At 35.6% G+C, this 23,293-nt stretch overlaps 1 protein-coding gene across 1 annotated transcript; it reads right to left on the bottom strand.

The window, feature by feature from the left end:
• Window positions 1-2,317: 2,317 nt before the first annotated feature.
• On the bottom strand, window positions 2,318-23,037 carry LOC135201820 (zinc transporter ZIP1-like). The gene is made up of 3 exons (XM_064231098.1): window positions 22,374-23,037; window positions 16,878-17,359; window positions 2,318-3,822 (listed from the first exon to the last, which is right to left on the bottom strand). The coding sequence occupies exons 2-3, from the start codon at window positions 17,004-17,006 to the stop codon at window positions 2,839-2,841; spliced, it is 1,113 nt and encodes a 370-aa protein (XP_064087168.1). The 5' UTR covers window positions 17,007-17,359; window positions 22,374-23,037; the 3' UTR covers window positions 2,318-2,838.
• Between the last annotated feature and the right edge of the window lie 256 nt (window positions 23,038-23,293).

Raw genomic sequence — 23,293 nt, 5'->3', positions numbered from 1 at the left:
AGGGAGCAATATTGTTGGGTCAAGTAAACCAGGCTATTAGGGAAGTAAATTGTTTGGCTTCATGAAACAGGCTATAGGGAAAAGTCAATTATTGTATTGGTTCAATGTAAACGCCTAATTAGGGGAGTAATTTATTAGTTTTTTTTCCGGTATTCATGGTACAACAAGTCATTACGGAAAGTTAAGAATTGTTGGTTCATAGCCTAAACAGATTTAGGGAGTAATATTGTTAGGATTCATGTAACGGGACAGTATAGGGAGTAATATTATGTTGGTTCATGTAACATGGGCATATAGGGAGTACTAAATTAATGATTCTGTAAAGGCCATATGGTAGTTAACATTGTTAACATGATTTAACGGCTATAGGGAGTAAACTATTGTTGGTTCAATGTAACGGAGTGATAGCGGGAGTAATATTGGTTGGCTTCATGTAAGGCATAGGGAGGAACATTGTGGTTCCTTTAAGGTAAAGGCGATATAGGGAAAGGAATATTGTTGGTTCAATGTAACAGCCATTTAGGGAGTAACAATTATGGGTTCCATGTTAACAGGCTTCCATAGGAAATAACATGTGGTTCATGTAAACAGCTTTAGGGAATTAATATTGATGGTCTGTTAACAGGCATTCAGGGATGTAACATTGGTTATTCATGTAACAGAAATAGGAAAAATATTGTTGGCTTCATGTAACAGATTTAGGAGGGTAATATTTTGTCATTGTAAACGATGTAGGAGCCAACCAAAAAATTCCCCGTTGGACAAAAAAATTAAAAAAAAAAAAAAAAAAAACAGCATATAGGAAATAATATTGTTCATGTAAACAGATTTAGGGAGCCACTATTGTTGTTCATTGTAAACGGGCTGTAGGAGTAATATTGTGGTTCATTTAAAGATTTATGGGAGTAATATTGTTGATTCATGTAACGGCTATAGGAGTAATATTGTTGATTCATGTACGGACCATAGGGAGTAATTTTTTTCTTATTGGTTCGTAACAGTCAATAGGGAAGTAAATATTATGGTTCATGTAACAGCATAGGAAAAGAATATTGTTGGTTCATGTAACAGATTTAGGGAGTAATATTGTTGGTTCATGTAACAGCTATAGGGAGTAATATTGTTGGTTCATGTAACAGCTATAGGAAATAATATTGTTGGTTCATGTAACAGATTTAGGGAGTAATATTGTTGGTTCATGTAACGGCTGTAGGGAGTAATATTGTTGGTTCATGTAACAGCTATAGGAAATAATATTGTTGGTTCATGTAAACAGGATTTAGGGAGCAATATGTTGGTTCAATGTAACGGGCTGTAGGGAGTAATATTGTTGGATTCATGTAACAGCTATCGAAATAATATGGGTGGGTTTCATGTAACAGATTTAAGGGCCGTAATATGTTGGTTCATGTAACAGGCTATAGGAAATAATAATTGTTGGTTTCAATGTAACAGATTTAGGGAGTAATATTGTTGGTTCATGTAACAGCTATAGGAAGTAATATTGTTGGTTCATGTAACAGCTATAGGGAGTAATATTGTTGATTCATGTAATGGCTATAGGGAGTAATATTGTTGGTTCATGTAACAGCTATAGGGAGTAATATTGTTGGTTCATGTAATGGCTATAGGGAGTAATATTGTTGATTCATGTAATGGCTATAGGGAGTAATATTGTTGGTTCATGTAACAGCTATAGGGAGTAATATTGTTGGTTCATGTAAAAGCTACAGGGCGTAATATCAAATAACTCTTATTTACCTGGACTGCATAATGGGAAATTGGGCTGCACCACGACACCTCCCGGCCCCCACCCCCCAAAAAAAGCTATTTGCACATGGTACATGCAATGGGGTATTTGGCAGCGCCAAAGAAGCACAACTTTTCGTGCGGGGTTCATGAAGTTGGTCAGAGAACAACAATAAACACTTTCAAGTCTCTGTACGAATTATGGGAAAGGGAGCAAGTATTGTAAAATTAAGAGGGCAAGGCATGAACATCGACTAGAGGAAAAGTAGAGAACTTTTTCATTTACGTTGGTAGAACGTTTGTCATCTTTTCTTGGTTGCCGAGGTGGTGACAAGTTTTTTATTTATTTATTTACTTTTTTAAACAATGGTTTTAACTACTTCAGATTTGATGTATGGCCTGAAATGTTTTCAGATGTATGATCAAAGCGGAAAATTATTCTTTCATAACAAGTAAGCCTTTGTCACTAAGTTTTGAGATACCATTCTGAAGTGGGAATTTCACTAATAAATATCATACTTTTTGAGAAAACTGAATCTGAAAGGGAATATGCTAATAAATAACCAGGTAGATTTAAATCTGCTCTATTTATTGAAGATGTAATTTTGACATAACTTCTTGCAACAGATAGAAAGGTTGAGGTTGGTCTAAATAATATCTCCGATGAGATAATCTGTGGTTTATATATACAGGTGGCAGTAAAACACACCTCTGATGATATCTGCCATGTGATAAAACGAGGTAAATTGGGTAAGAATGACTTTTTTTACTTTAATCAAGTCTACCCGATATGACCACTCCGGCAAGGACAACAGGTGAAAAGTTCACTCTCGACGTGGTTCGTAAGTCACGTAGAGCCGTTGGTCCCGTTGCTGAATAACCATACTGGTTCCATGTAACGTAAAAACACCATACAAAAAAAATCCCAGGTGAAAAATATTATCACGTGAATAATCCAAAACTCTTTACAATTACAAATGTAGTATATAATCCTCAGAATGTACATATATAAAACTATCAAATTGTCTCTTCAACAAAGAGGTATTCACTCTACAAAAGATTATCAAAAGAAATTGAAAAAAGAACTAATCACAAGATATCGCCATTTGAGAATACTTGGGTATCTGTGATGTTATGATGGGAAATTTGGTCCTGCTGCTGGATGATAGTTTCATCATCAAATATCTGGAGTACAGCCATGGCACAGAAACCAAAGACCAAGGAAACGGTGCGTACTGTCCCGCCGTCTTTCTTGCTGCGCTCTCTTTCGAGCACCTCGCAGAACGTCACATAAAGGATGGTGCCAGCTGAAATGCCCTGGAGGATGGTGGTTGTCACGAAGCCTGCCGGGGAGTCGTCTGTGGCAAACGAAACGATGAGCGTACCGAGGAGACCTCCTATGGGAGAAGCCAGAGAGAATATGATCATGGAAGCCAAAAATCCTATTAGGGTGACTCCTACTTCAAGTAGTTCCATAGCCATGCAGAAAGCAATGACGATTTTATGCGCTAGAAGGGCAGCGAACAGGAACCACACGTCTCTACTAGAGTTAACGAGGCCAAGAGCCAGGCCTTCCATGATGCTGTGAAACGAGAAGGCCACAACGAATATCATGGCTTTGAGTGTTGGTAGCCCTTCAGTGGAGCCTGATGACTTTTCCTCCTGCTGGGTGACTGGAGCATCATTTGACCCGTGTTCGGCATCGCTGTGGTCCATGATGTTCTGTTGACTCTTCTTGTTTTGAACATCATCCTTATTGGAGTCTTTGGTCGTAACTGGCTTGAGTGGAACGTGCTCATTTTCAATGACGTCGGGACTGCTCATTTCTTTGCCCTCATCTTTCTTGGGTGAGTGATGGTTGTGCGCGCTGCAAGTGTGAACAACGTGTTCGATGATGTAAATGATGAAAAATCCCCCACAGATGATGAGTTCTGCGATGGGGTAGTTAGTGTGCGGTAGGAAATGGTTGTCCAAAGCACGCTGCGTTAACAGGCGAGCTTCAGGTATGAGGTGCAGAAAGACAGTGGCCAGTAGAACTCCTCCACCAAAGCATAAGCAAGCACTAAGGGCAGTCTGGAATAAAAACAGTGTCATCTCAGATCTCCAGATGTATAGCAGTTGGATAGAAAATCAGCATAATAGACCGCTAAAACACAGGGTGTTACCTTCATGAATCCCACAATAATCTCAGACTGCGGGCACAGAAGATCAAAAAATAAAACTAGGACAGCTCAGATAGTTATTAGAAAGTTCTTGACATTTACAAAGTTTGCTTTTGTCTAGATATATAATCACATCAACAGCCACTCAGTTTCAGCATTGAATAATAAACTAGATAAGCCAATTATTTCATGGGGAATTTTCCCTCTAAATTTCAAAACTTTACAAGGAAGCAAATGGTTATTTGGTAAGGTTTGGCAGGAGCAAGGGGTTATTTGATAAGGTTTGCAGGAGCAAGTGGTTATTTGATATGGTTTGCAGGAGCAAGTAGTTATTTGATAAGGTTTGCAGGAGCAAGTAGTTATTTGATAAGGTTTGCAGGAGCAAGGGGTTATTTGATAAGGTTTGGCAGGAGCAAGTGGTTATTTGATAATGTTTGGCAGGAGCAAGTGGTTATTTGAAGGTTGCATAAGCAGTGGTTATTTGATAAGGTTTTGGCAGGAGCAAGTGGTTTGAGGGTTATAAGGTTTGGCAGGAGCAAATGGTTATGTAATAAGGTTTGGCAGGAGCAAGTGGTTATGTAATAAGGTTTGGGAGGAGCAAATGGTTATTTAATAAGGTTTGGCAGGAGCAAATGGTTATTTAATAAGGTTTAACAGGAGCAAATGGTTATTTAATAACGTTTGACAGGAGTAAGTTGTTAAGTATTAAGGTTTGGGAGGAGCAAGTGATTATTTAATAAGGTTTGACAGGAATGAATGGTTATCTAATAAGGTTTTTGCAGAAGCAAGTCGTTATTTAATAAGGTTTGGCAGGAGCAAGTGGTTATCTAATAAGGTCTGACAGGAGCAAGTGGTTATATAATAAGGTTTGACAGGAGCAAATGGTTACTTAATAAGGTTTGGCAGGAGCAAATGGTTATTTAATAAGGTTTGACAGGAGCAAGTGGTTATTTAATAAGGTCTGACAGGAGCAAGTGGTTATCTAATAAGGTTTGACAGGAGCAAATGGTTACTTAATAAGGTTTGGCAGGAGCAAATGGTTATTTAATAAGGTTTGACAGGAGCAAGTGGTTATTTAATAAGGTCTGACAGGAGCAAGTGGTTATCTAATAAGGTTTGACAGGAGCAAATGGTTACTTAATAAGGTTTGGCAGGAGCAAGTCGTTATTTAATAAGGTTTGACAGGAGCAAGTGGTTATTTAATAAGGTTTGACAAGAGCAAGTGGTTATTTAATAAGGTCTGACAGGAGCAAGTGGTTATCTAATAAGGTTTGACAGGAGCAAATGGTTATTTAATAAGGTTTGGCAGGAGCAAGTTGTTATTTTATAAGGTTTGGCAGGAGCAAATGGTTATCTAATAAGGTTTGATAGGAGCAAGTGGTTATCTAATAAAGTTTGACAGGAGCAAATGGTTATCTAATAAGGTTTGACAGGAGCAAATGGTTATTTAATAAGTTTTTCAAGAGCAAATGGTTATTTAATAAGGTTTGACAGGAGCAAATGGTTATTTAATAAGGTCTGGCAGGAGAAAATGGTTATTTAATAAGGTTTGGCAGGAGCAAATGGTTATTTAATAAGGTTTGGCCGGAGCAAGTGGTTATTTAATAAGGTTTGGCAGGAGCAAGTGTTTATTTAATAAGGTTTGGCGGGAGCAAGTGGTTATTTGATGAAGTTTGGCAGGAGCAAATGTTTATTTAATAAGGTTTGGCAGGAGCAAATGGTTATTTATTAATGTTTGACAGGAGCAAGTGATTATTTAATAAGGCTTGGCAGGAGCAAGTGGTCATTTAATAATGTTTGGCAGTAGCAAGTGGTTATTTAATAAGGTTTGACAGGAGCAAGTGGTTATCTAATAAGGTTTGATAGGAGCAAGTGGTTATCTAATAAGGTTTGACAGGAGCAAATGGTTATTTAATAAGGTTTGGCAGGAGAAAATGGTTATTTAATAAGGTTTGCAGGAGCAAGTGAATATGTAATAAGGTTTGACAGGAGCAGATGGTTATTTAATTAAGGTTTGACCAGAGCAAATGGTTATCTAATAAGGTTTGGCAGGAGCTAATAGTTATTTAATATGGTTTGACAGGAGCAAATGGTTCTCTAATAAGGTTTGAGAGGAGCAAATGACTTTAATAAGGTTTGGCAGGAGCAAAGTTTTATTTAATAAGGTTTGACAGGAGCCAAATGGTTTTATCTTAATAATGGTTTGAGCAGGAGGCAAATGGTACCTTTAAATAAGGTTGGCAGGAGCAAGTGGTTTCTTAATAAGGTTTTGACATGGGAGGCAAATGGTGATTTAAATTTAAGGTTTACAGGAGCAAATGGTTTATTTAATAATGTTTGGCAAGGAGCAAGTAGGTTATCTTTAAGGAAGGTTTGCAGGAGCAAATGGTTATTTAATAGGTTTGGACAGGAGCAAATGGTTATTTAATAAGGTTTGGAAAGAGCAAGAGTTATTTAATAGGTTTGACAGGAGCAAATGGTTATTTTAATAAGGTTGGCAGAGCAAATGGTTATTCAATAGGTTTTTGACAGGAGCAGGTTATCTAAGGGATGGTTTGGGACAAGAGCAAATGGTTATTTAATAAGGTTTGACAGGAGCAAGTGGTTATCTAATAAGGTTTGGCAGGAGCTAATGGTTATTTAATAAGGTTTGACAGGAGCAACTGGTTCTCTAATAAGGTTTGACAGGAGCAAATGGTACTTTAATAAGGTTTGGCAGGTGCAAATGGTTATTTAACAAGGTTTGACAGGAGCAAATGGTTCTCTAATAAGGTTTGACAGGAACAAATTGTACTTTAATAACGTTTGGCAGGAGCAAGTGGTTATGTAATAAGGTTCGGCAGGAGCAAGTTTTTATCTAAGAAGGTTTGACAGGAGCAAATGGTTATTTAATCAGGTTTGACAGGAGCAAATGGTTATTTAATCAGGTTTGACAGGAGCAAATGGTTATTTAATAAGGTTTGGCTTTGGCAGGACAAGTGGTTATTTAAAATTTAAGGTTTGGCAGAAAAGGAGGCAAATGGTTATTTAATAAGGTTTGGCAGGAGCAAAGGTTTTTAATGGTTTAAGGTGGCAAAAGGGAATTTCAAAGTGGTTATTTAATAAGGTTTGGCAGGAGGCAAGTGTTTTTATTTTTAATTAAGGTTTGGAAACAGGAGCAAAGTGGTTATTTAATAAGGTTTGCAAGGAGCAAATGGTTAGTAATAAGGTTTGGCAGGATCAAATGGTTAATTTTATGTTTGGCAGAGCAAATGGTATTTAATAATGGTTTGACAGGAGCAAATGGTTAATTTAATAAAGGTTTGGCAGGACAAATGGTTATTTATTAAGGTTTGACAGGAGCAAGTGATTATTTAATAAGGTTTGGCAGGAGAAAGTTGTTATTTAATAATGTTTGGCAGGAGCAAGTGGTTATTTAATAAGGTTTGGCAGGATCAAATGGTTATTTAATAAGGTTTGGCAGCAGCAAATGGTTATTTAATATGGTTTGACAGGAGCAAATGGTTATTTAATAAGGTTTGGCAGGATCAAATGGTTATTTAATAAGGTTTGGCAGCAGCAAATGGTTATTTAATAAGGTTTGACAGGAGCAAATGGTTATTTAATAAGGTTTGGCAGGAGCAAATGGTTATTTATTAAGGTTTGACAGGAGCAAGTGATTATTTAATAAGGTTTGGCAGGAGAAAGTTGTTATTTAATAAGGTTTGGCAGGAGCAAGTGGTTATTTAATAAGGTTTGGCAGGAGCAAATGGTTATTTAATAAGGTTTGACAGGAGCAAGTGATTATTTAATAAGGTTTGGCAGGAGAAAGTTGTTATTTAATAAGGTTTGGCAGGAGCAAGTAGTTATGTTGAAAAGGTTTGGCAGGAGCAAATGGTTATTTAATAAGGTTTGACAGGAGTAAGTGGTTATGATATAAGGTTTGGCAGGAGCAAATGGTTTTTTAATAAGGTTTGACAGGAGCAATGGTTATTTAATAAGGTTTGACAGGAGCAAATGGTTATTTAATAAGGTTTGACAGGAGCAAATGGTTATTTAATAAGGTTTGACAGGAGCAAATGGTTATTTAATAAGGTTTGACAGGAGCAAGTGGTTATTTAATAAGGTTTGATAGGAGCAAACGGTTATTTAACCAAGGCTTTGACAGGACAAATGTTAATTTAATTAAGGAGACAGGAGCAAAATGGTTATTTGGAATACGGTTGACAGGAGCAAATGGTTATTTACTTTACGGTTTGACAGGAGCAAGGTGAAATTATTTAATAAGGTTTAAGCCACGGAGAAAAGTAATTTAAATTAATAAGGTTTGCAGGAGCAGTAATAAATGTTAATTTAAAAGTTGGCAAGAGAAAGTTTTTACTTTAATAAGTTTGGCAGGAGCAAAAGTGGTTATGGTAATAAGTGGCTTTGGAAGGAGCAAATGTTTTTATTTTTTTAAACAATAAAGGTTTTGGACAGGAGCAAGTGGTTATGTAAAAGGTTTGGCAGAGGAAACAGTGGTTATTTAATAAGGTTTGGCAGAGAGCAAGTGTTTATGTAATAAGGTTTGGCAGAGAGCAAATGGGGTATTAATAAGGTTGACAGGAGCAAGTGGTTATGTAATAAGTTTGGCAGGAGCAAATGGTATTTAATAAGGTTTGACAGGAGCAAAGGGTTATTAATAAGGTTGACAGGATCAAGGGGTTATGTAATAAGGTGTGGCAGGAGGACGTGGCTATTTAATAAGGTGACAGGGAAGCAAATGGTTATTTAATTCCGGTTGACAGGAGCAAATGGTTATTTAATAAAGGGTTGCTGGCTGGAGCAAATGGTTTAGTTAATAATGTTTGACAGGATCAAGTGGTTATGTACTAAGGATTGACAGGGAGCAAATGGTTTATTTAATAAAGGTTTGACTGGTGCAAATGGTTATTTAAGAAGTTTGACAGGAGAAATGGTTATTTAATAAGGTTTGACAGGACGCAAATGGTTTTTTAATAAGGTTGGCCGGAGTAAATGGTATTTAATAAGGTTTGGCAGGAGCAAGTGGGTCATTAATAAGGCTTGCAGGAGCACGTGGTTATTTAATAAGGTTTGGCAGGAGCAAGTGGTTCTATTTAATAAGGTTGACAGGAGCCAAAGGGTTATTTAATCAGGTTGACAGGAGCAAATGGTTATTTAATAACGTTTGTGGACAGGAGCAAATGGTTAATTAATAGGTTTTTGGCAGGAGGAAGTGGTTATTATAAGGTTTGGCAGAAGCAAATGGTTATTTAATAAGGTTGCAGGAGCAAAGGTTTGTAATAAGGTTTGAACAGGAGCAAAATGGGTATTTAATAAGTTTTGACAGGAGCAAATGTTATTAATAAAGGTTTGACAGGAGGCAAGGGTTATGTTTAATAAGGTTTGGGCAGGAAGCAAGTGGGTTACTAATAAGGTTTGACAGGAGCAACATGGTTGATTTAATAAGGTTTTGACAGGAAGCAAAATGGGTTATTTAATAAGGGGTTTGACAGGAGCAAATGGTTATTTTATATAAAGGTTTGACAGGAGCCAAGGTGATTATTTAATTAAGGTTTGGCAAGTGAGGAAAGTTTTTATTTAATAAGGTTTGGCAGGAGCAAGTGGTTATTAATTAGGTTTGGCAGGAGCCAAAGGGTTAATTTAATAAGGTTTGGACCAGGGAGCAAAGTGGTTATGTTTAATAAGGTGTTTGGCAGGAGCAAATGGTTATTTAATAGGTTACTGACAGGAGCAAATGGTTATTTCAATAAGGTTTGACAGGAGCCAGTGGTTATGTAATAAGGTTTGGGCAGGAGCAAATGGTTATTTTAATAAGGTTTGGCAGGAAGCAAATGGTTATTTAATTAAGGTTTGACAGGAAGAAGTGGTTATTTAATAAAGTTTTGAACAGGAGCAAATGGTTATGTAATAAATTTTGACAGGAGCCAAGCAAAGGGTTATTTATTTAATAAGGTTGACAGGAGCAAATGGTATTTAATAAGGTTTGACAGGAAGCAAATGGTTATTCAAAAGGTTTGACAGAGGAAAGTGGTTTATTTAAATTAAGGTTTTTGACAGGAGTAGGTGATTATTTAATAAGGTTTAGCAGGAAGCAAATGGTTATTTAATAAGGTTTGACAGGAGCAAGAGGTTACTAATAAGGTTTTTTTTTTTTTGTTTTTGGACAGGAGAAATGGTTATTAGTTAAGGTTTGGCAGGAGAGGAAGTGGGGGTATTAAAAGGTTTGGCAGGAAGCAAAGTGTTTATGTAATAAGGGTTTTTTGGCAGGAGGCAAATGGTTCTATTTAAATAAGGTTTGACAGGAAAAGCAAGTGGTTAGTAATTAAGTTTAAGGCATTTGGCGGAAGCAAAAAGGGTTATTTAATAAGGTTTTTTTTGACAGGAAGGCAAATGGTTATTTAATAAAGGTTTTGACAGGATCAAGGCGTTATGGAATAAGGTTTTTGGCCAGGAGGAATTAGTGTTAATCTAAGAAGGGTTTGACAGGAAGCAAAAATGGTTAGTTAATAAAGGTTTTTGACAGGAGCAAATGGTATTTAATAAAGGTTTTTTGGCTGGAGAAATGTGTTTAGCTTTAATAATGGTTTTGAACAGGATCAAAGTGGTTATTTGGAATAAGGTTTGGTTTGACAGAGAAGCCAAATGGTTATTTAATAAGGTTTGGACTGGTTTGCTTTTTTGCAAATGGTTATTTAAGACGGTTTTGACAGGAGCAAATGGTGATTTAATAAGGTTTGACAGGAGCAAATGGTTTTTTAATAAGGTTTTCGTTGGCAGGAAGGTAAATGGTTATTTAATTAAGGTTTTTTGCAGGACGACAAGTGGTCCTTTAAAAGGTTTTTGGCAGGAAGCAAGTGGTTTATTTAATAAGGTTTTGGCAGGAGGCAAGTGGTTGGATTAATTTAAGGTTTGACAGGAGCCAAAGGTTATTTATTTCAAGGTTGGTACAGAAGCAAAGGTTATTTAAAACGTTGACAGGAGCAAATGGTTTTATTATTAGGTTTTTTGGCAGGGAGGATGGGAAAGTGGGTATTTAATAAGGTTTGGCAGAAGCAAGCAAATGGTTATTTAATTAGGTTTGGCAGGACGCAACACGGGTTATTAATAAGGTTTTTTTGAGAGGAAAGCAAAGTGGTTAATTTAAAAGGTTCGTCAAGGAGCAAATGGTCTATTTTATAAGGTTTTTGTGGTTTGCAGCAGCAAATGCCCAGGCAGCAAATGGTTAATTTAATTAAGGTTTGGACAGGAGCCAAATGGTTATTTAATAAGGTTTGACAGGAGGCAAGTGTATTTTTAAATAAGGTTTGGGCAGGAGCAAACAATGGTTGATTTAATAAGGTTTTTGGCAGCAGCAAATGGTTTTTAATAAGGCTTTTTTTGACAGGAGCCAAATGTTATTGAGATGGCTTGACAGGAGCAAATGGTTATTTAATAAGGTTTTGCAGGAGCAATATGGTTTATTATAAGGTGGTTTGAACAGGAGGCAAGTGGTTATTAAGAAGGTTTGAAGGAGCAAATGGTTATTTAATAAGGTTTTGACAGAGCCAAATGCGGTTTTTTTTTAATAAGGTTTGGCAGGAGTAAATGGTTATTTAATAGGTTTTTTTGGCAGGAGCAAGTGGTCCTTTAATAAGGTTTGGGCAGGAGCAAAGTGGTTATTTAATAAGGTTTGGCAGGAGCAAGGGTTATTTAATAAGGTTTGACAGGAAGCCAAAGGTTAAATTTAATCAGGTTTTTTGACAGAGCAAATGGTTATTTAATAACGTTTGACAGGAGGCAAAGGTTATTAATAAGGTTTGGCGGAGGAAGTGGTTATTTAATAAGGTTTGGGCAGAAGCAAATGGTTATTAATAGGTTTTGGCAGGAAGCAAATGGTTTATTTAAATAAAGGTTTGAGAGGAGCAAGTGTTATTTAATAGGTTTGGCAGGAGCCAATGTTTACTTTATAAGGTTTGGCAGCAGCAAAATGGTTTATTTAATAAGGTTTGACAGGAGCAAATATTTTTAATAAGGTTTGACAGGAGCAAGTTGTTATTAATAAGGTTTGGGCCGGAGCAAATGGTTATTTAAATAAGTTTGGCAGCAGCAAATGGTTTTTTTTTGATAAGGTTACAGGAAGCAAATGGTTTTTAAGATATGGCTTTGACAGGAGCAAATGGGTATTTAATAAGGTTTTTGCCAGGAGGCAAATTTTTTTATTTGAGGTTTTTTGACAGGAGCAAGTGTTATTTAATAAAGGTTTTGACAGGAGCAAGTGATTATTTAAATAGGTTTGACAGGGCAAATGGTTATTTAATAAGGTTTGACAGGAGGAAGGTTTATTTTAATAAGGTTTGGCAGAGCAAATGGTTATTTAATAGGTTTGGCAGGGGAATGGTTATTAATAAGGTTGACAAGAGGAAGGTTTTTTAATGAGGTTTGAAACAGGAGCAAGTTGGTTATTTAATAAGGTTGACAGGAGCAGTGGTTATTTAATAAGGTTTTTACAGGAGGGCAGTGATTATTAATAAGGTTAGCAGGAGCAAAGGTATTAATAAGGTTTGACCGGAGCAAGTGTTTATTTAATAAGGTTTGACAGGGAACAAATGGTTATTTGGTAATAAGGTTTTGACAGGAGCAAATGGTTTATTTAAATAAGGTTTGAAAGGAGGCAAATGTTATTTAAATAAGGTTTAACAGGACAAAGGTTATAATAAGGTTTGGCAGGAGCAATGGTTCTTTAATTAATGGGTGGACAGGCCAAAGGTTATTTAATCAGGGGTTTGACAGGAGAAAATGGTTAATTTAATAAAGGTTTGAAAGGAGCAAATTGGATTAATAAAGGTTTGGCAGGAGGGAAGTTGTTATTCAATAATGTTTGGCAGGAGCAAATGTTATTTAATAAGGTTTGACAGGAGCAAATGGTTATTTAATAAGGTTTGACAGGAGCAAATGGTTATTTAATAAGGTTTGGCAGGAGCAAATGGTTATTTAATAAGGTTTGACAGGAGCAAATGTGGTTGTTTAATAAGGTTTGACAGGAGCAAATGGTTATTTAATAAGGTTGACAGAGCAAGTGGTTATTTAATAAGGTTTGGCAGGAGCAAATGGTTATTTATTAAGGTTTGGCAGCAGCAAATGGTTATTAAAACACTCTTACGCCGATTGGACGTATTAAACGTCGAGTCAAAATGTCTCCCGTATGCCGATTGGAACGTATCATACGTCGGCTCAAAAAAGTTTTTTTTAAAATTCGCGGAAAAATACTTATAGGCCTACCAGCCAAAACTTTTGTATCATGCGCCTTGGGGGATGCTGGGAGTTTACGGATCAAGGCGTTGTTTTGTTTACAATCGCTACGCAGGCGCGCAGCGCGAATTTCTTTCTTATCGCACTTAAAAGTATCAGTGACATCTCGGAAAATTATTTCGTCACTTTGACATAATTATTGCACCATTTTAAATTATCCTTTACATGAAGTATTATATATGAAAATGTGCGCAATTTCATGCACAATACAACTAAAAAATACTCATGATTGTTGCTTTTATCAATTTTGAAATATTTTCATATAAATAACGATAAGTGCAAAAATTTCAACCTTCGGTCAACTTTGACTCTACGAAATGGTCGAGAAACGCAATTGTAAGCTAAAATTCTTATATTATAGTAATATTCAATCATTTGCCTTCATTTTGCCCAACAAATTTGACGTCTCTACACAAATATTTCGATTTATGGTGAATTTTTAATTATGGGAAAAAAAAAACTTTTTTTCCTTACGTTCGTGCGGGGATAAAAAACTCTTCCGATAAATTTTTTCGTGCGATTGTCCTAATGTTTGCACCCTTTAAATTTGCCGTTACATAATGTTTTATATATGGAAATGTGCGCAATTTCATGCACAATACAACAAAAAACAACCCATGGTTGTAGCTTTTATCAGTTTTGAAATATTTTCATATAAATAACGTTAAGTACAAAAATTTCAACTTTCGGTCAACTTTGACTCTACCGAAATGGTCGAAAAACGCAATTGTAAGCTAAACCTCTTATATTCTAGTAATATTCAATCATTTACCTTCATTTTGCAACGACTTGGAAGTCTCTAGCATAATATTTCGATTTATGGTGAATTTATGAAAAAAAAAAAAATTACGTTCGCGCGGTAACTCTTCCGAAAAATCAGATTGTCGAAATGTTTGCACCATTAAAATTAGCTGTTACAATAAAGTTTTTTTTTTATATATGAAAATGTGCGCAATTTTCATGTAGAAATACAAACTAAAAATGATTGAAGGTTGTAGCTTTTTTCTCTTTTTTGAAATATTTGCATATAAATCACGATAAATAGAAAAAAAACCACGTTCGGTCAAATTTGACTCTACCGAAATAGTTGAAAAACGCAATCGTAAGCTAAAACTCTTACGGCCTAGTAATATTCCGTCATTTTTCTTAATTTTGAAACAAATTTGAAGTCTCTAAAACAATATTGTGATTTATGGTGAATTTTTGAAAATATATTTACCTTCACTCCGCGCGCCGATTCGCGGCCGCAAGTCTCCGAAATACGTACATGGCAGTATCCTAATATTTGCTCCTTTTCATATTAGCCTTTTTATAGAGTTTAATAAATATCAAAAATGTGCGCAAATTCATGAAGAATACAATAAAACAATAATTGAAGGTTGTAGCTTTTTCCATCTTCGAAATATGTGCATATGAATAAATATATATATTAAAATTTCGACATTCGGTATCAAATTTAACTCGTCCGAAATGGGTCGAAATCTGCAATTCTAATCTAAAACTCTTACAGTATCGTAATATTCAATCATTTGTCTTAATTTTGAAACAAATTGGAAGTCTCTAGAACATTATTTAGAATTACGGTGAATTTTTTGAAAATAAACATTTTTTTACGTCCGCTCGTTACGAATTCGTACATCATTTTGTGATAATATTTTTCCGGTGTTGCTTTTATTGTTTTACAATGTATTATATATCAAAATGATCGCAATTTAGTGTACAATACAACGCAAAAATAAGTAACTGGTTAGCTTTGACCGTTTTCTGCACAGCGTGATTTGAATACAATTATGTATGAATTTTTTTTTTTCGCTACCATATATCGCATTATTTACATATGATAATATATTATTTTTCATTTCTGATGTTGCATTCTAAACTTCAGGCAATGATAAAAAAAGGAGCCAAAAATGAACTCTTAATCTTCAAAAGTACGCGCGCTGTAATTTTTTTGAAAAAATTATTTTTTTTTTATTTTTTCCACTTCCGCGCTCACTCCAAACCAGGCCCGGCATACGGGAGACGTTTTGATTTTTAGGGCTCCGGCGTAAGAGGGTTAATAAGGTTTGACAGGAGCCAAAGGTTATTTAATCAGGTTTGACAGGAGAAAATGGTTATTTAATAAGGTTTGACAGGAGCAAATGGTTATTAATAAGGTTTGGCAGGAGGAAGTTGTTATTCAATAACGTTTGGCAGGAGCAAATGGTTATTTAATAAGGTTTGACAGGAGCAAATGGTTATTTAATAAGGTTTGACAGGAGCAAATGGTTATTTAATAAGGTTTGGCAGGAGCAAATGGTTATTTAATAAGGTTTGACAGGAGCAAATGGTTATTTAATAAGGTTTGACAGGAGCAAATGGTTATTTAATAAGGTTTGACAGGAGCAAGTGGTTATTTAATAAGGTTTGGCAGGAGCAAATGGTTATTTAATAAGGTTTGGCAGGAGCAAATGGTTATTTAATAAGGTTTGACAGGAGCAAATGGTTATTTAATAAGGTTTGGCAGGAGCAAGTGGTAATCTAATAAGGTTTGACAGGAGCAAGTGATTATTTAATAAGGTTTAGCAGGAGCAAATGGTTATTCAATAAGGTTTGACAGGAGCAAGTGGTTATGTAATAAGGTTTGACAGGAGCAAATGGTTATCTAAGAATGTTTGACAGGAGCAAGTGGTTATTTAATAAGGTTTGGCAGCAGCAAATGGTTATTTAATAAGGTTTGGCAGGAGCAAATGGTTGTGTAATAAGGTTTGACAGGAGCAAAGGGTAATTTAATAAGGTTTGACAGGAGCAAAGGGTAATTTAATAAGGTTTGACAAGAGCAAGTGGTTATCTAATAAGGTTTGATATGAGCAAATAAACTTTGCACTTTGACTTGCATTTCCGCTTGTTACACACAATTTTGACTGCAAGTTTTTCTAACCTTTTTTCACAAGCATTAGAATGTTGTCACCTTCATGAGTTCTATCTTCGTTGAAACCTATGTATTTTTTCCTTATCTGACTTGTTTTCGTAACATTCAAGGTCTCTGAGCGACACCCACGCTTTTCACAGAATTCTAAGATATATTTTTTTTCCCTAGCCTTTTTTGCGCTAATTCTCGAGCCTACTTGAGCTTGGTGGGACGCATTGTTATCACAATATACTGCACAGTAATGCACAAACTGGATATAATTGCGGTAAAATCACAAATAATCGATTTGTAAACAAACTTTTTATCGCTTTTTTTAACTAGCAGGTGGCGTGACTCGCGCGTGAGGCCGAACACAGAAGAGGTTGCCTGTATTCATGCATCCCAACGTATCGTACGGTTCATACTGATCACGTCGAAAAAAAAAAAAAACCATTGAGATATCTTGATTTGTCAGTAAATAGTAGTAATAAAACGAACATTGTTCTCCTAAAAAGGGGAGTGGCATGCTTATGAGTGGACATTTAAATACGCTCAGGGACCTTTAAATGTTCGCCGAACATCTGGCAGCGCCCCGCCGCTGAACGCGCGAGAGTCAATTCTTCTAAGGCTTTCAAAATGGCATTTTTTCATATTTTTCGATTTTTCAACCCTAAATCCCCCTTAATAAGATTTGGCAGCTATGATGCAAATGAGAACGTTTCTCACAAATGAGAATAAGGAGTAAGGATGGGAGGATGATGAGGAGGAGAAAGAATTATTCTCACCTGTGCTTTCTTGCCCTCAAGTCGTCCTTTGAGGAGGTTCCGTACATACAAGGGTAACATGGAGAATATCAGGGTTATTAAGGCCATTGTCACTAGGGCAACGGCCTTAGTTCCAGCCACACTCAACATTTTTGGAGAATTATTTTGCGAAGAGGTCCACTGCTAAACTTATGCCCGCTGAGATATCACAGAAACATTCGTCTGGTCGTAAATAAAATAGAATGAACTGTCACGTATGACTTAAGTTACGTCAAAACACTTCTTGTATATACATGTAAGAATTGAACTTTAGACTAAGAAGTAAGTTTATTAAATTCTTTTCGTTTTAGTTTCTCTAGTCTTCTTAAGCAAACCGCATTAGTTTCCTTGTTCTTTTTCATGAAGGTTTCTTTCTTTTTTCTCTCTCTCTGTATCTTGGATGCGGACTTTCCTCAGGTAATGCAGTTTTGTCACTGTTGATTCAGCTTCGAAGGTTCCTTTGCCTGGAAGGAAAGAATAAGTTAGAGTGAGTCTATCCTGAAAAATTTTCATCAAATAAAACTTTGAACTTCTAGTGAGACTTTAAAGAAGCCATTAACTGAACTCGAATTAAAAACCATGAATTTGTAGCGAGACTTTAAAGAAGCCATTTACTGAACTCGAACAGGAGACAAAGAGACCTTAGTGTGTTGGTTATTCTAAAGAAAGTGGAGTGGGAGGGGTTCTAGCCAGACTTTTTCTAGTTTTTTTTTAAATATACCTTTTTTTTTTTGACGTTTCCTCCAAGCTCGTTATACTGCAGTACATGTGGTCCATTTTTGCTGTCATGCTAGTCTCCCTTTGAAGGTGAAATTTTTTGGTTTTCATACACATACATTATATATATATGTGTGTGTGTGAGTATTAACTGTAGCCTATGCTAAGTTCTGTTTCATCATGAAAATAATTGCTAATGGTTGTTCAAGATTTTCGGTATGCCATACCATAAACTAATATGTTTCTCTCTCTCTCTCTCTCTCTCTCTCTCTCTCTCTCTCTCTCTCTCTCTCTCTCTCTCTCTCTCTTAATGTTCTTTATTAAACTGACTGCAAGAGCGAATAGACAACACAGACGAGGAACCGACCATTAAAAGATTTCCGAAGAAGTTTGATTTATCAAAGATACGAATTTTATCTCAGAAAGGTCCAATTCTTTATCTATATACAAAAATGTGCTCTCTCTCTCTCTCTCTCTCTCTCTCTCTCTCTCTCTCTCTCTCTCTCTCTCTCTCTCTCTGAATGAATTATATTCTTTCAAAAAGTCATGAAACAAACCAGAGCATAATAGAACTCTCTCTCTCTCTCTCTCTCTCTCTCTCTCTCTCTCTCTCTCTCTCTCTCTCTCTCATCAAATAAAGCTTTCTGAATATCACCCTCTGGAACGTCATAGTAAAAGAAATAATGAAGATAAGAGTCGATAGCTTATCTCCAGTTCATAGCAGGCGACATAATGGCTGCAGTTCTGAATGATATTGTCAGTGGAGTTTATCTAGAGGTGATAGATAGTTAATGATGAAGGCTATCTCTCTCTCTCTCTCTCTCTCTCTCTGCATGGCTGTGACAAGTAGAGTATGCAATGAAAATTAATTTCTGTCTACACACACACACACACACACACACACACATATATTATATATATATATATTTATATATATATATTATATTATATATATATATATATATATATATATATACCGTATATATGCATGTAGGTAGGTATGTATAATGTGAATGTATATAAATAAGTATATATGTATATACATACATATATATACACAAATGTATATCTATATACATTCACATATATAAATATATATGTATGTTTTTATGTGGATGTATGTACACCAATTGCTACTTTTGGACGGAACCGGACGAAAAACGAAAAACAAAAGACAAAAAAATATAAGAAAGTAAGTTGACTATATGACCTCAGGCGAGAAGTCTTAGAAGTTTATCTCTTCGTGTGTATTCTTCCCAATTATCTGCTCGTTATCGTAGATGAAGAGCAAATGAAGAGTATAGAAGAAGAGCAGTTGCTACACCAGATAGTCAGTCGTCTGGGTCGTCATTCAGTGTCCTCTCACTAATCAGGTTATTGTAAAATACAGACATAAGCCTACTATATAACAACTGAAGAATATATATTTTGTTCTCTCTCTCTACCCTGGTATATGCGAGGTTTGTTATGAACTGAGCAAACTACTGAATAACAGTTGTTTGTTGTTATTATTATTATTATTATTATTATTATTATTATTATTATTATTATTCAAAGAAAACTCATAATCTCATGAGTCAATGAAATGGAAAAGTAAATCCACAATAGTATGTCTGTCTGATTTTTCAATTTAAAATACAAAGCTTTGTATCTTAAATAAAATCAAACAGCATGCTATTGTGGATTTACTTTTCCATTATTATTATTATCATCATCATTATCATTATCATTATCATTATCATTATCATTATTATTATTATTATTATTATTATTATTATTATTATTATTATTATTATTATTATTCAGAACATGAACCCTATACACATGGAATAAGCCTACCACAGGGACTATTGACTTCAAATTTAAGCTCTCAAAGAATATGAACCCCATCATATGGAACAAACCTACCATAAGACCCATTGACTTGAAACTCAAGCTTCCAAAGAATATGGTGTTCATTATTATTATTTTATTATTATTATTATTATTATTATTATTATTATTATTATTATTATTATTATTATTATTCAGAAGATGAACCCTTCAATGGAACAAGCCACTGACTTGAATCTCGACCTTCTAAAGAATATGGCGTTCACTTGAAACTGATAATAGATAGTAACTGGCATTACAAAACGAGAGAGAGAGAGATCATATTAGATCATATATATATATATATATATATATATATATATATATATATATATATATATATATATATATATATACATAATGATGATAACAACAGCAGTTCACAACGAACTCAAAGCAGTCTACAGCAATGGGCGATTCTATAAAGATTTCCTGATCATCTCCATCCGAAAGGATAATTATTGCGTAACATTTCGTGAAATTTAAACGCTGCGAAGTCGGGAGGCTGGAAGAACGCGTTTTCTAAACCACAAATATTATATCTCGTGACCTTCTGTGGATACGGATTGTCTTACAGACCTTGTGTTGTAGTGGATTTATCTTATATTCTATCCTTTCAGCGCACGGGCACACACATACACACACACACACTTTACATGCATGGGAAGTAACCCGAAAATATAATGGTGAGGGAGAACCTATATATATATATATATATATATATATATATATATATATATATATATATATATATATATATATATACATATATATATTTATATACAGTAAAATATTTTCTGTTAAAACTTAATTCCATCCAATAAAAGGTGCCCATTTGACGTTTTTATGGGCTCTTTTCTTATACACAAACACACACACACACACACACACACACACACATATATATATATATATATATATATATATATATCTATATATATATATATATATATATATATATATATATATATATGACATAAATTTTATGTATACAGAAAGAACACTTATTCTGATTCCTACATTAATTTTTACTCTCATCAGGATGTCAAAATGAAAAGTAACGTTCTAACTAATCGGATTTTTCGAGCATACTGTAGTGTGTGTGTGATCAATGCTTTTTTACATAAGGAGTTAAACTCTATTGTTTCTATCTTTCATAAGTTGTGTTGCCCCACATATTATATAGAAAACTTTCTCTCTAGAGGTAGAAAGGTGTATTATTACCAAAGGGAAAGACCCAACAGCCGTTATTTCCAATATCACTTTTACTCCCTTTCAAAAAGGACCTCAAAGTTATTTCTCAAAAATCAAATATAGCAAAACATAGGTACAATATTGCATTCGAGCGCCTCAGTGGCGAGATCGGTATGGTCTTGTCCTGCCACCTCGGTGGCCGCGAGTTTGATTTTCGGCCATTCCATTGAGGAGTTAGAGATGTGTATTTCTGGAGATATTAGTTCACTCTCGACATGGTTCAGAAGTCACATAAAGCCGTTGGTCCCGTTGCTGAATAACCACTGGTTCCATGCAACGTAAAAACACCATACAAACAAACCAGAAGATGCATTAAAGGCGCCTTCTTCGACAAAGAATACTACCTGTGATGGGAGCTTGGACATTGCTGAAAGTAATATTATGTGAAGGCATTTGCAAATGCCGTATTCGTCATTTTAGAAATATACCTGATTTTGTAAACGTGCTGGTATTCGTAATTTTATAGATAAATCTAATTTTGTAAATGCCATGGTATTCGTAATTTTATAGATAAATCTAATTTTTTAAATGCCATGGTATTCGTAATTTTAGAAATATTCCTAAACTTATAAATGCCCTGGTATTTCTCATTTTAGAAATATATACATATTTTGTAAATGTGCTGGTATTCGTAATTTTAGAAATATACCTAATTCTGTAAATGCCCTGGTATTCGTCATTTTAGAAATATACCTAGTCAGTTGACTCTCATAATTTTTTACAGCAATGCAGATTTACAAATATTTCATGGTATTGACATAATATTAGAAGGGTAATTTTTCTTCTTACCACGACCCCTTACTTTTAAAAACAGGACATTATTTAAGTAGTTATCAGGAAAGTAACTCACCCAGTTGGCTCATTAGCGGAAACTGCAGGTTTATTTTGCCAAGAAGGTCCAGAAGAATTTTAGAATTGACCTTTGGGTCCAACAACCTTTTTAAGCAGTTTTACTTTTTTTTTTTTTTTTTTTTTTTTTTTATGATGGTTTCCGGCGTTATTTTGTTTCCTGAATTGTATATTATACCACGTTTTAGTGATACCACGTTTTAGTGATCAAGTCCACAGCAGTTGGACGAAAGCTATAAGCTCTGTACATATATAATTTCTAAAATACTATGTTTTGTAACAAGAATTTCATAGTGTACTTTACCTAACATACACACATTATATATATACAATTGCATTTTTATACATACACCTTTATATATAATTGTATATATAAATATATACACATATACATACATACATACGAATCATCACTATCGACTTGCCAATTCACAAAATATTTTGATATTGCAAGAGATCCCCGGATTACAAAACATGTCTTTATCATCCTTTTAAGAATTAGATGTAAATGACATTAGAAAATACCTTATTTTCATTCATGGAAAGTGCCCTTTCCCCCTACCCCCATAGATTCCTGTTAAAAAAAAAAAGAGAGAAGAACAAAAAGCAATATGAAACGAGCAGCTAGGGCATTTTACAATGACCCAAGGTCACGCCGAGTGCAAACAAGCGTTGACACTTCTCCGTTTCCAAAGGGAAAGAGCAAAACAAGGAGAGCTGGCAACGAGATGTTACATTCATTTATGATTTGTATTCGGGGCAAAGTGGCATTAGGCGGTCACTAACCTGGGAATTGCGTCGAAGGCGGACGGGGGGAGCCAGTTCCTGTGTCGAATTGGATGCCCCAGAAACGTTGTTGCCACTTCCCAGCCCTTGGGACGGGTGTTGCAGCGGTGCCAAGTTTCCGACGGTGCGTCTTCTTGGCAGCAGTCCGTAGTTTAGCTGGGAGCTTTCTTACCACTCTCGATAAGGAAAGCTCTACTAGCTGTAAGCCGCCCTGCGGATTTACACCTTCTGCGCCGCCTCCGTCAGGTGCGAAGTTCTCTCGTGCCGACTGGCTTCTTCTTGAGTATCCCGAAGGATGTGAGACAACGCAGCGGCAGCAGCAGCAGCGGCTCTGTTTACGATGAAGAAGCAACGACTAGATCTTGCGGCGTCCCATGGTTACGTGTATGTGTAGATGGATGGATAGAGAGAGAGAGAGAGAGAGAGCGAGTGCAGCTCGTCGAGACTAAGTAAGCTAACCACGGTCTTCCTGTGTCAACTGGGTCTCTGTGTAGATTGTTGGCCATAGTCGGATTGTCCCGAGTTCTTCTGCTGATGTTTATCACGCGGTAGTTCGGTTATCAAGGCTACTTCATTGCTGAGGCAAACAAAATACACAAAAAAAATGAAGAAAGAATTATCAACGAAAAAATGGCATTTCAATTTGAAGAGCGACACACTGGACTTTGCATCGGCCTCGATGAGAGGAAGGTAGGAAAAAAAAAAAACCGAGTTGTCAATTGTTCACGCACTCCTTGATTGATGCAGGTATCGAGACGTAACACACTCCGGACACACTATGGACGGACTTCGGCAAGTTCCCCGAGCGACCTTGGAAGTCCACCGAAAACCCGTAAGGAAGAATTGAAGGGGACCTAAAGTCACCCCTTGCCTGATTCCCGACTTCAATGTTCCACGTTCAGTGAGTTGTACTACTTAAA

The sequence above is a fragment of the Macrobrachium nipponense genome, chromosome 23, assembly GCF_015104395.2.
Source record: "Macrobrachium nipponense isolate FS-2020 chromosome 23, ASM1510439v2, whole genome shotgun sequence".
NCBI classification, from domain to species: Eukaryota; Metazoa; Arthropoda; class Malacostraca; order Decapoda; family Palaemonidae; genus Macrobrachium; species Macrobrachium nipponense.
The sequence above is the reverse complement of the archived record's forward strand: the minus strand, read 5'-3'. Positions and strand labels throughout refer to the sequence as shown.

Coding starts and splice junctions, on each gene's coding strand:
- LOC135201820 (XM_064231098.1), bottom strand. CDS start 17,006: ATGTTGAGTGTGGCTGGAACTAAGGCCGTTGCCCTAGTGACAATGGCC. Junction 3,823..16,877: donor TTGAGGGCAAGAAAGCACAG/GTGAGAATAATT, acceptor TTTTTATTCCAG/ACTGCCCTTAGTGCTTGCTT.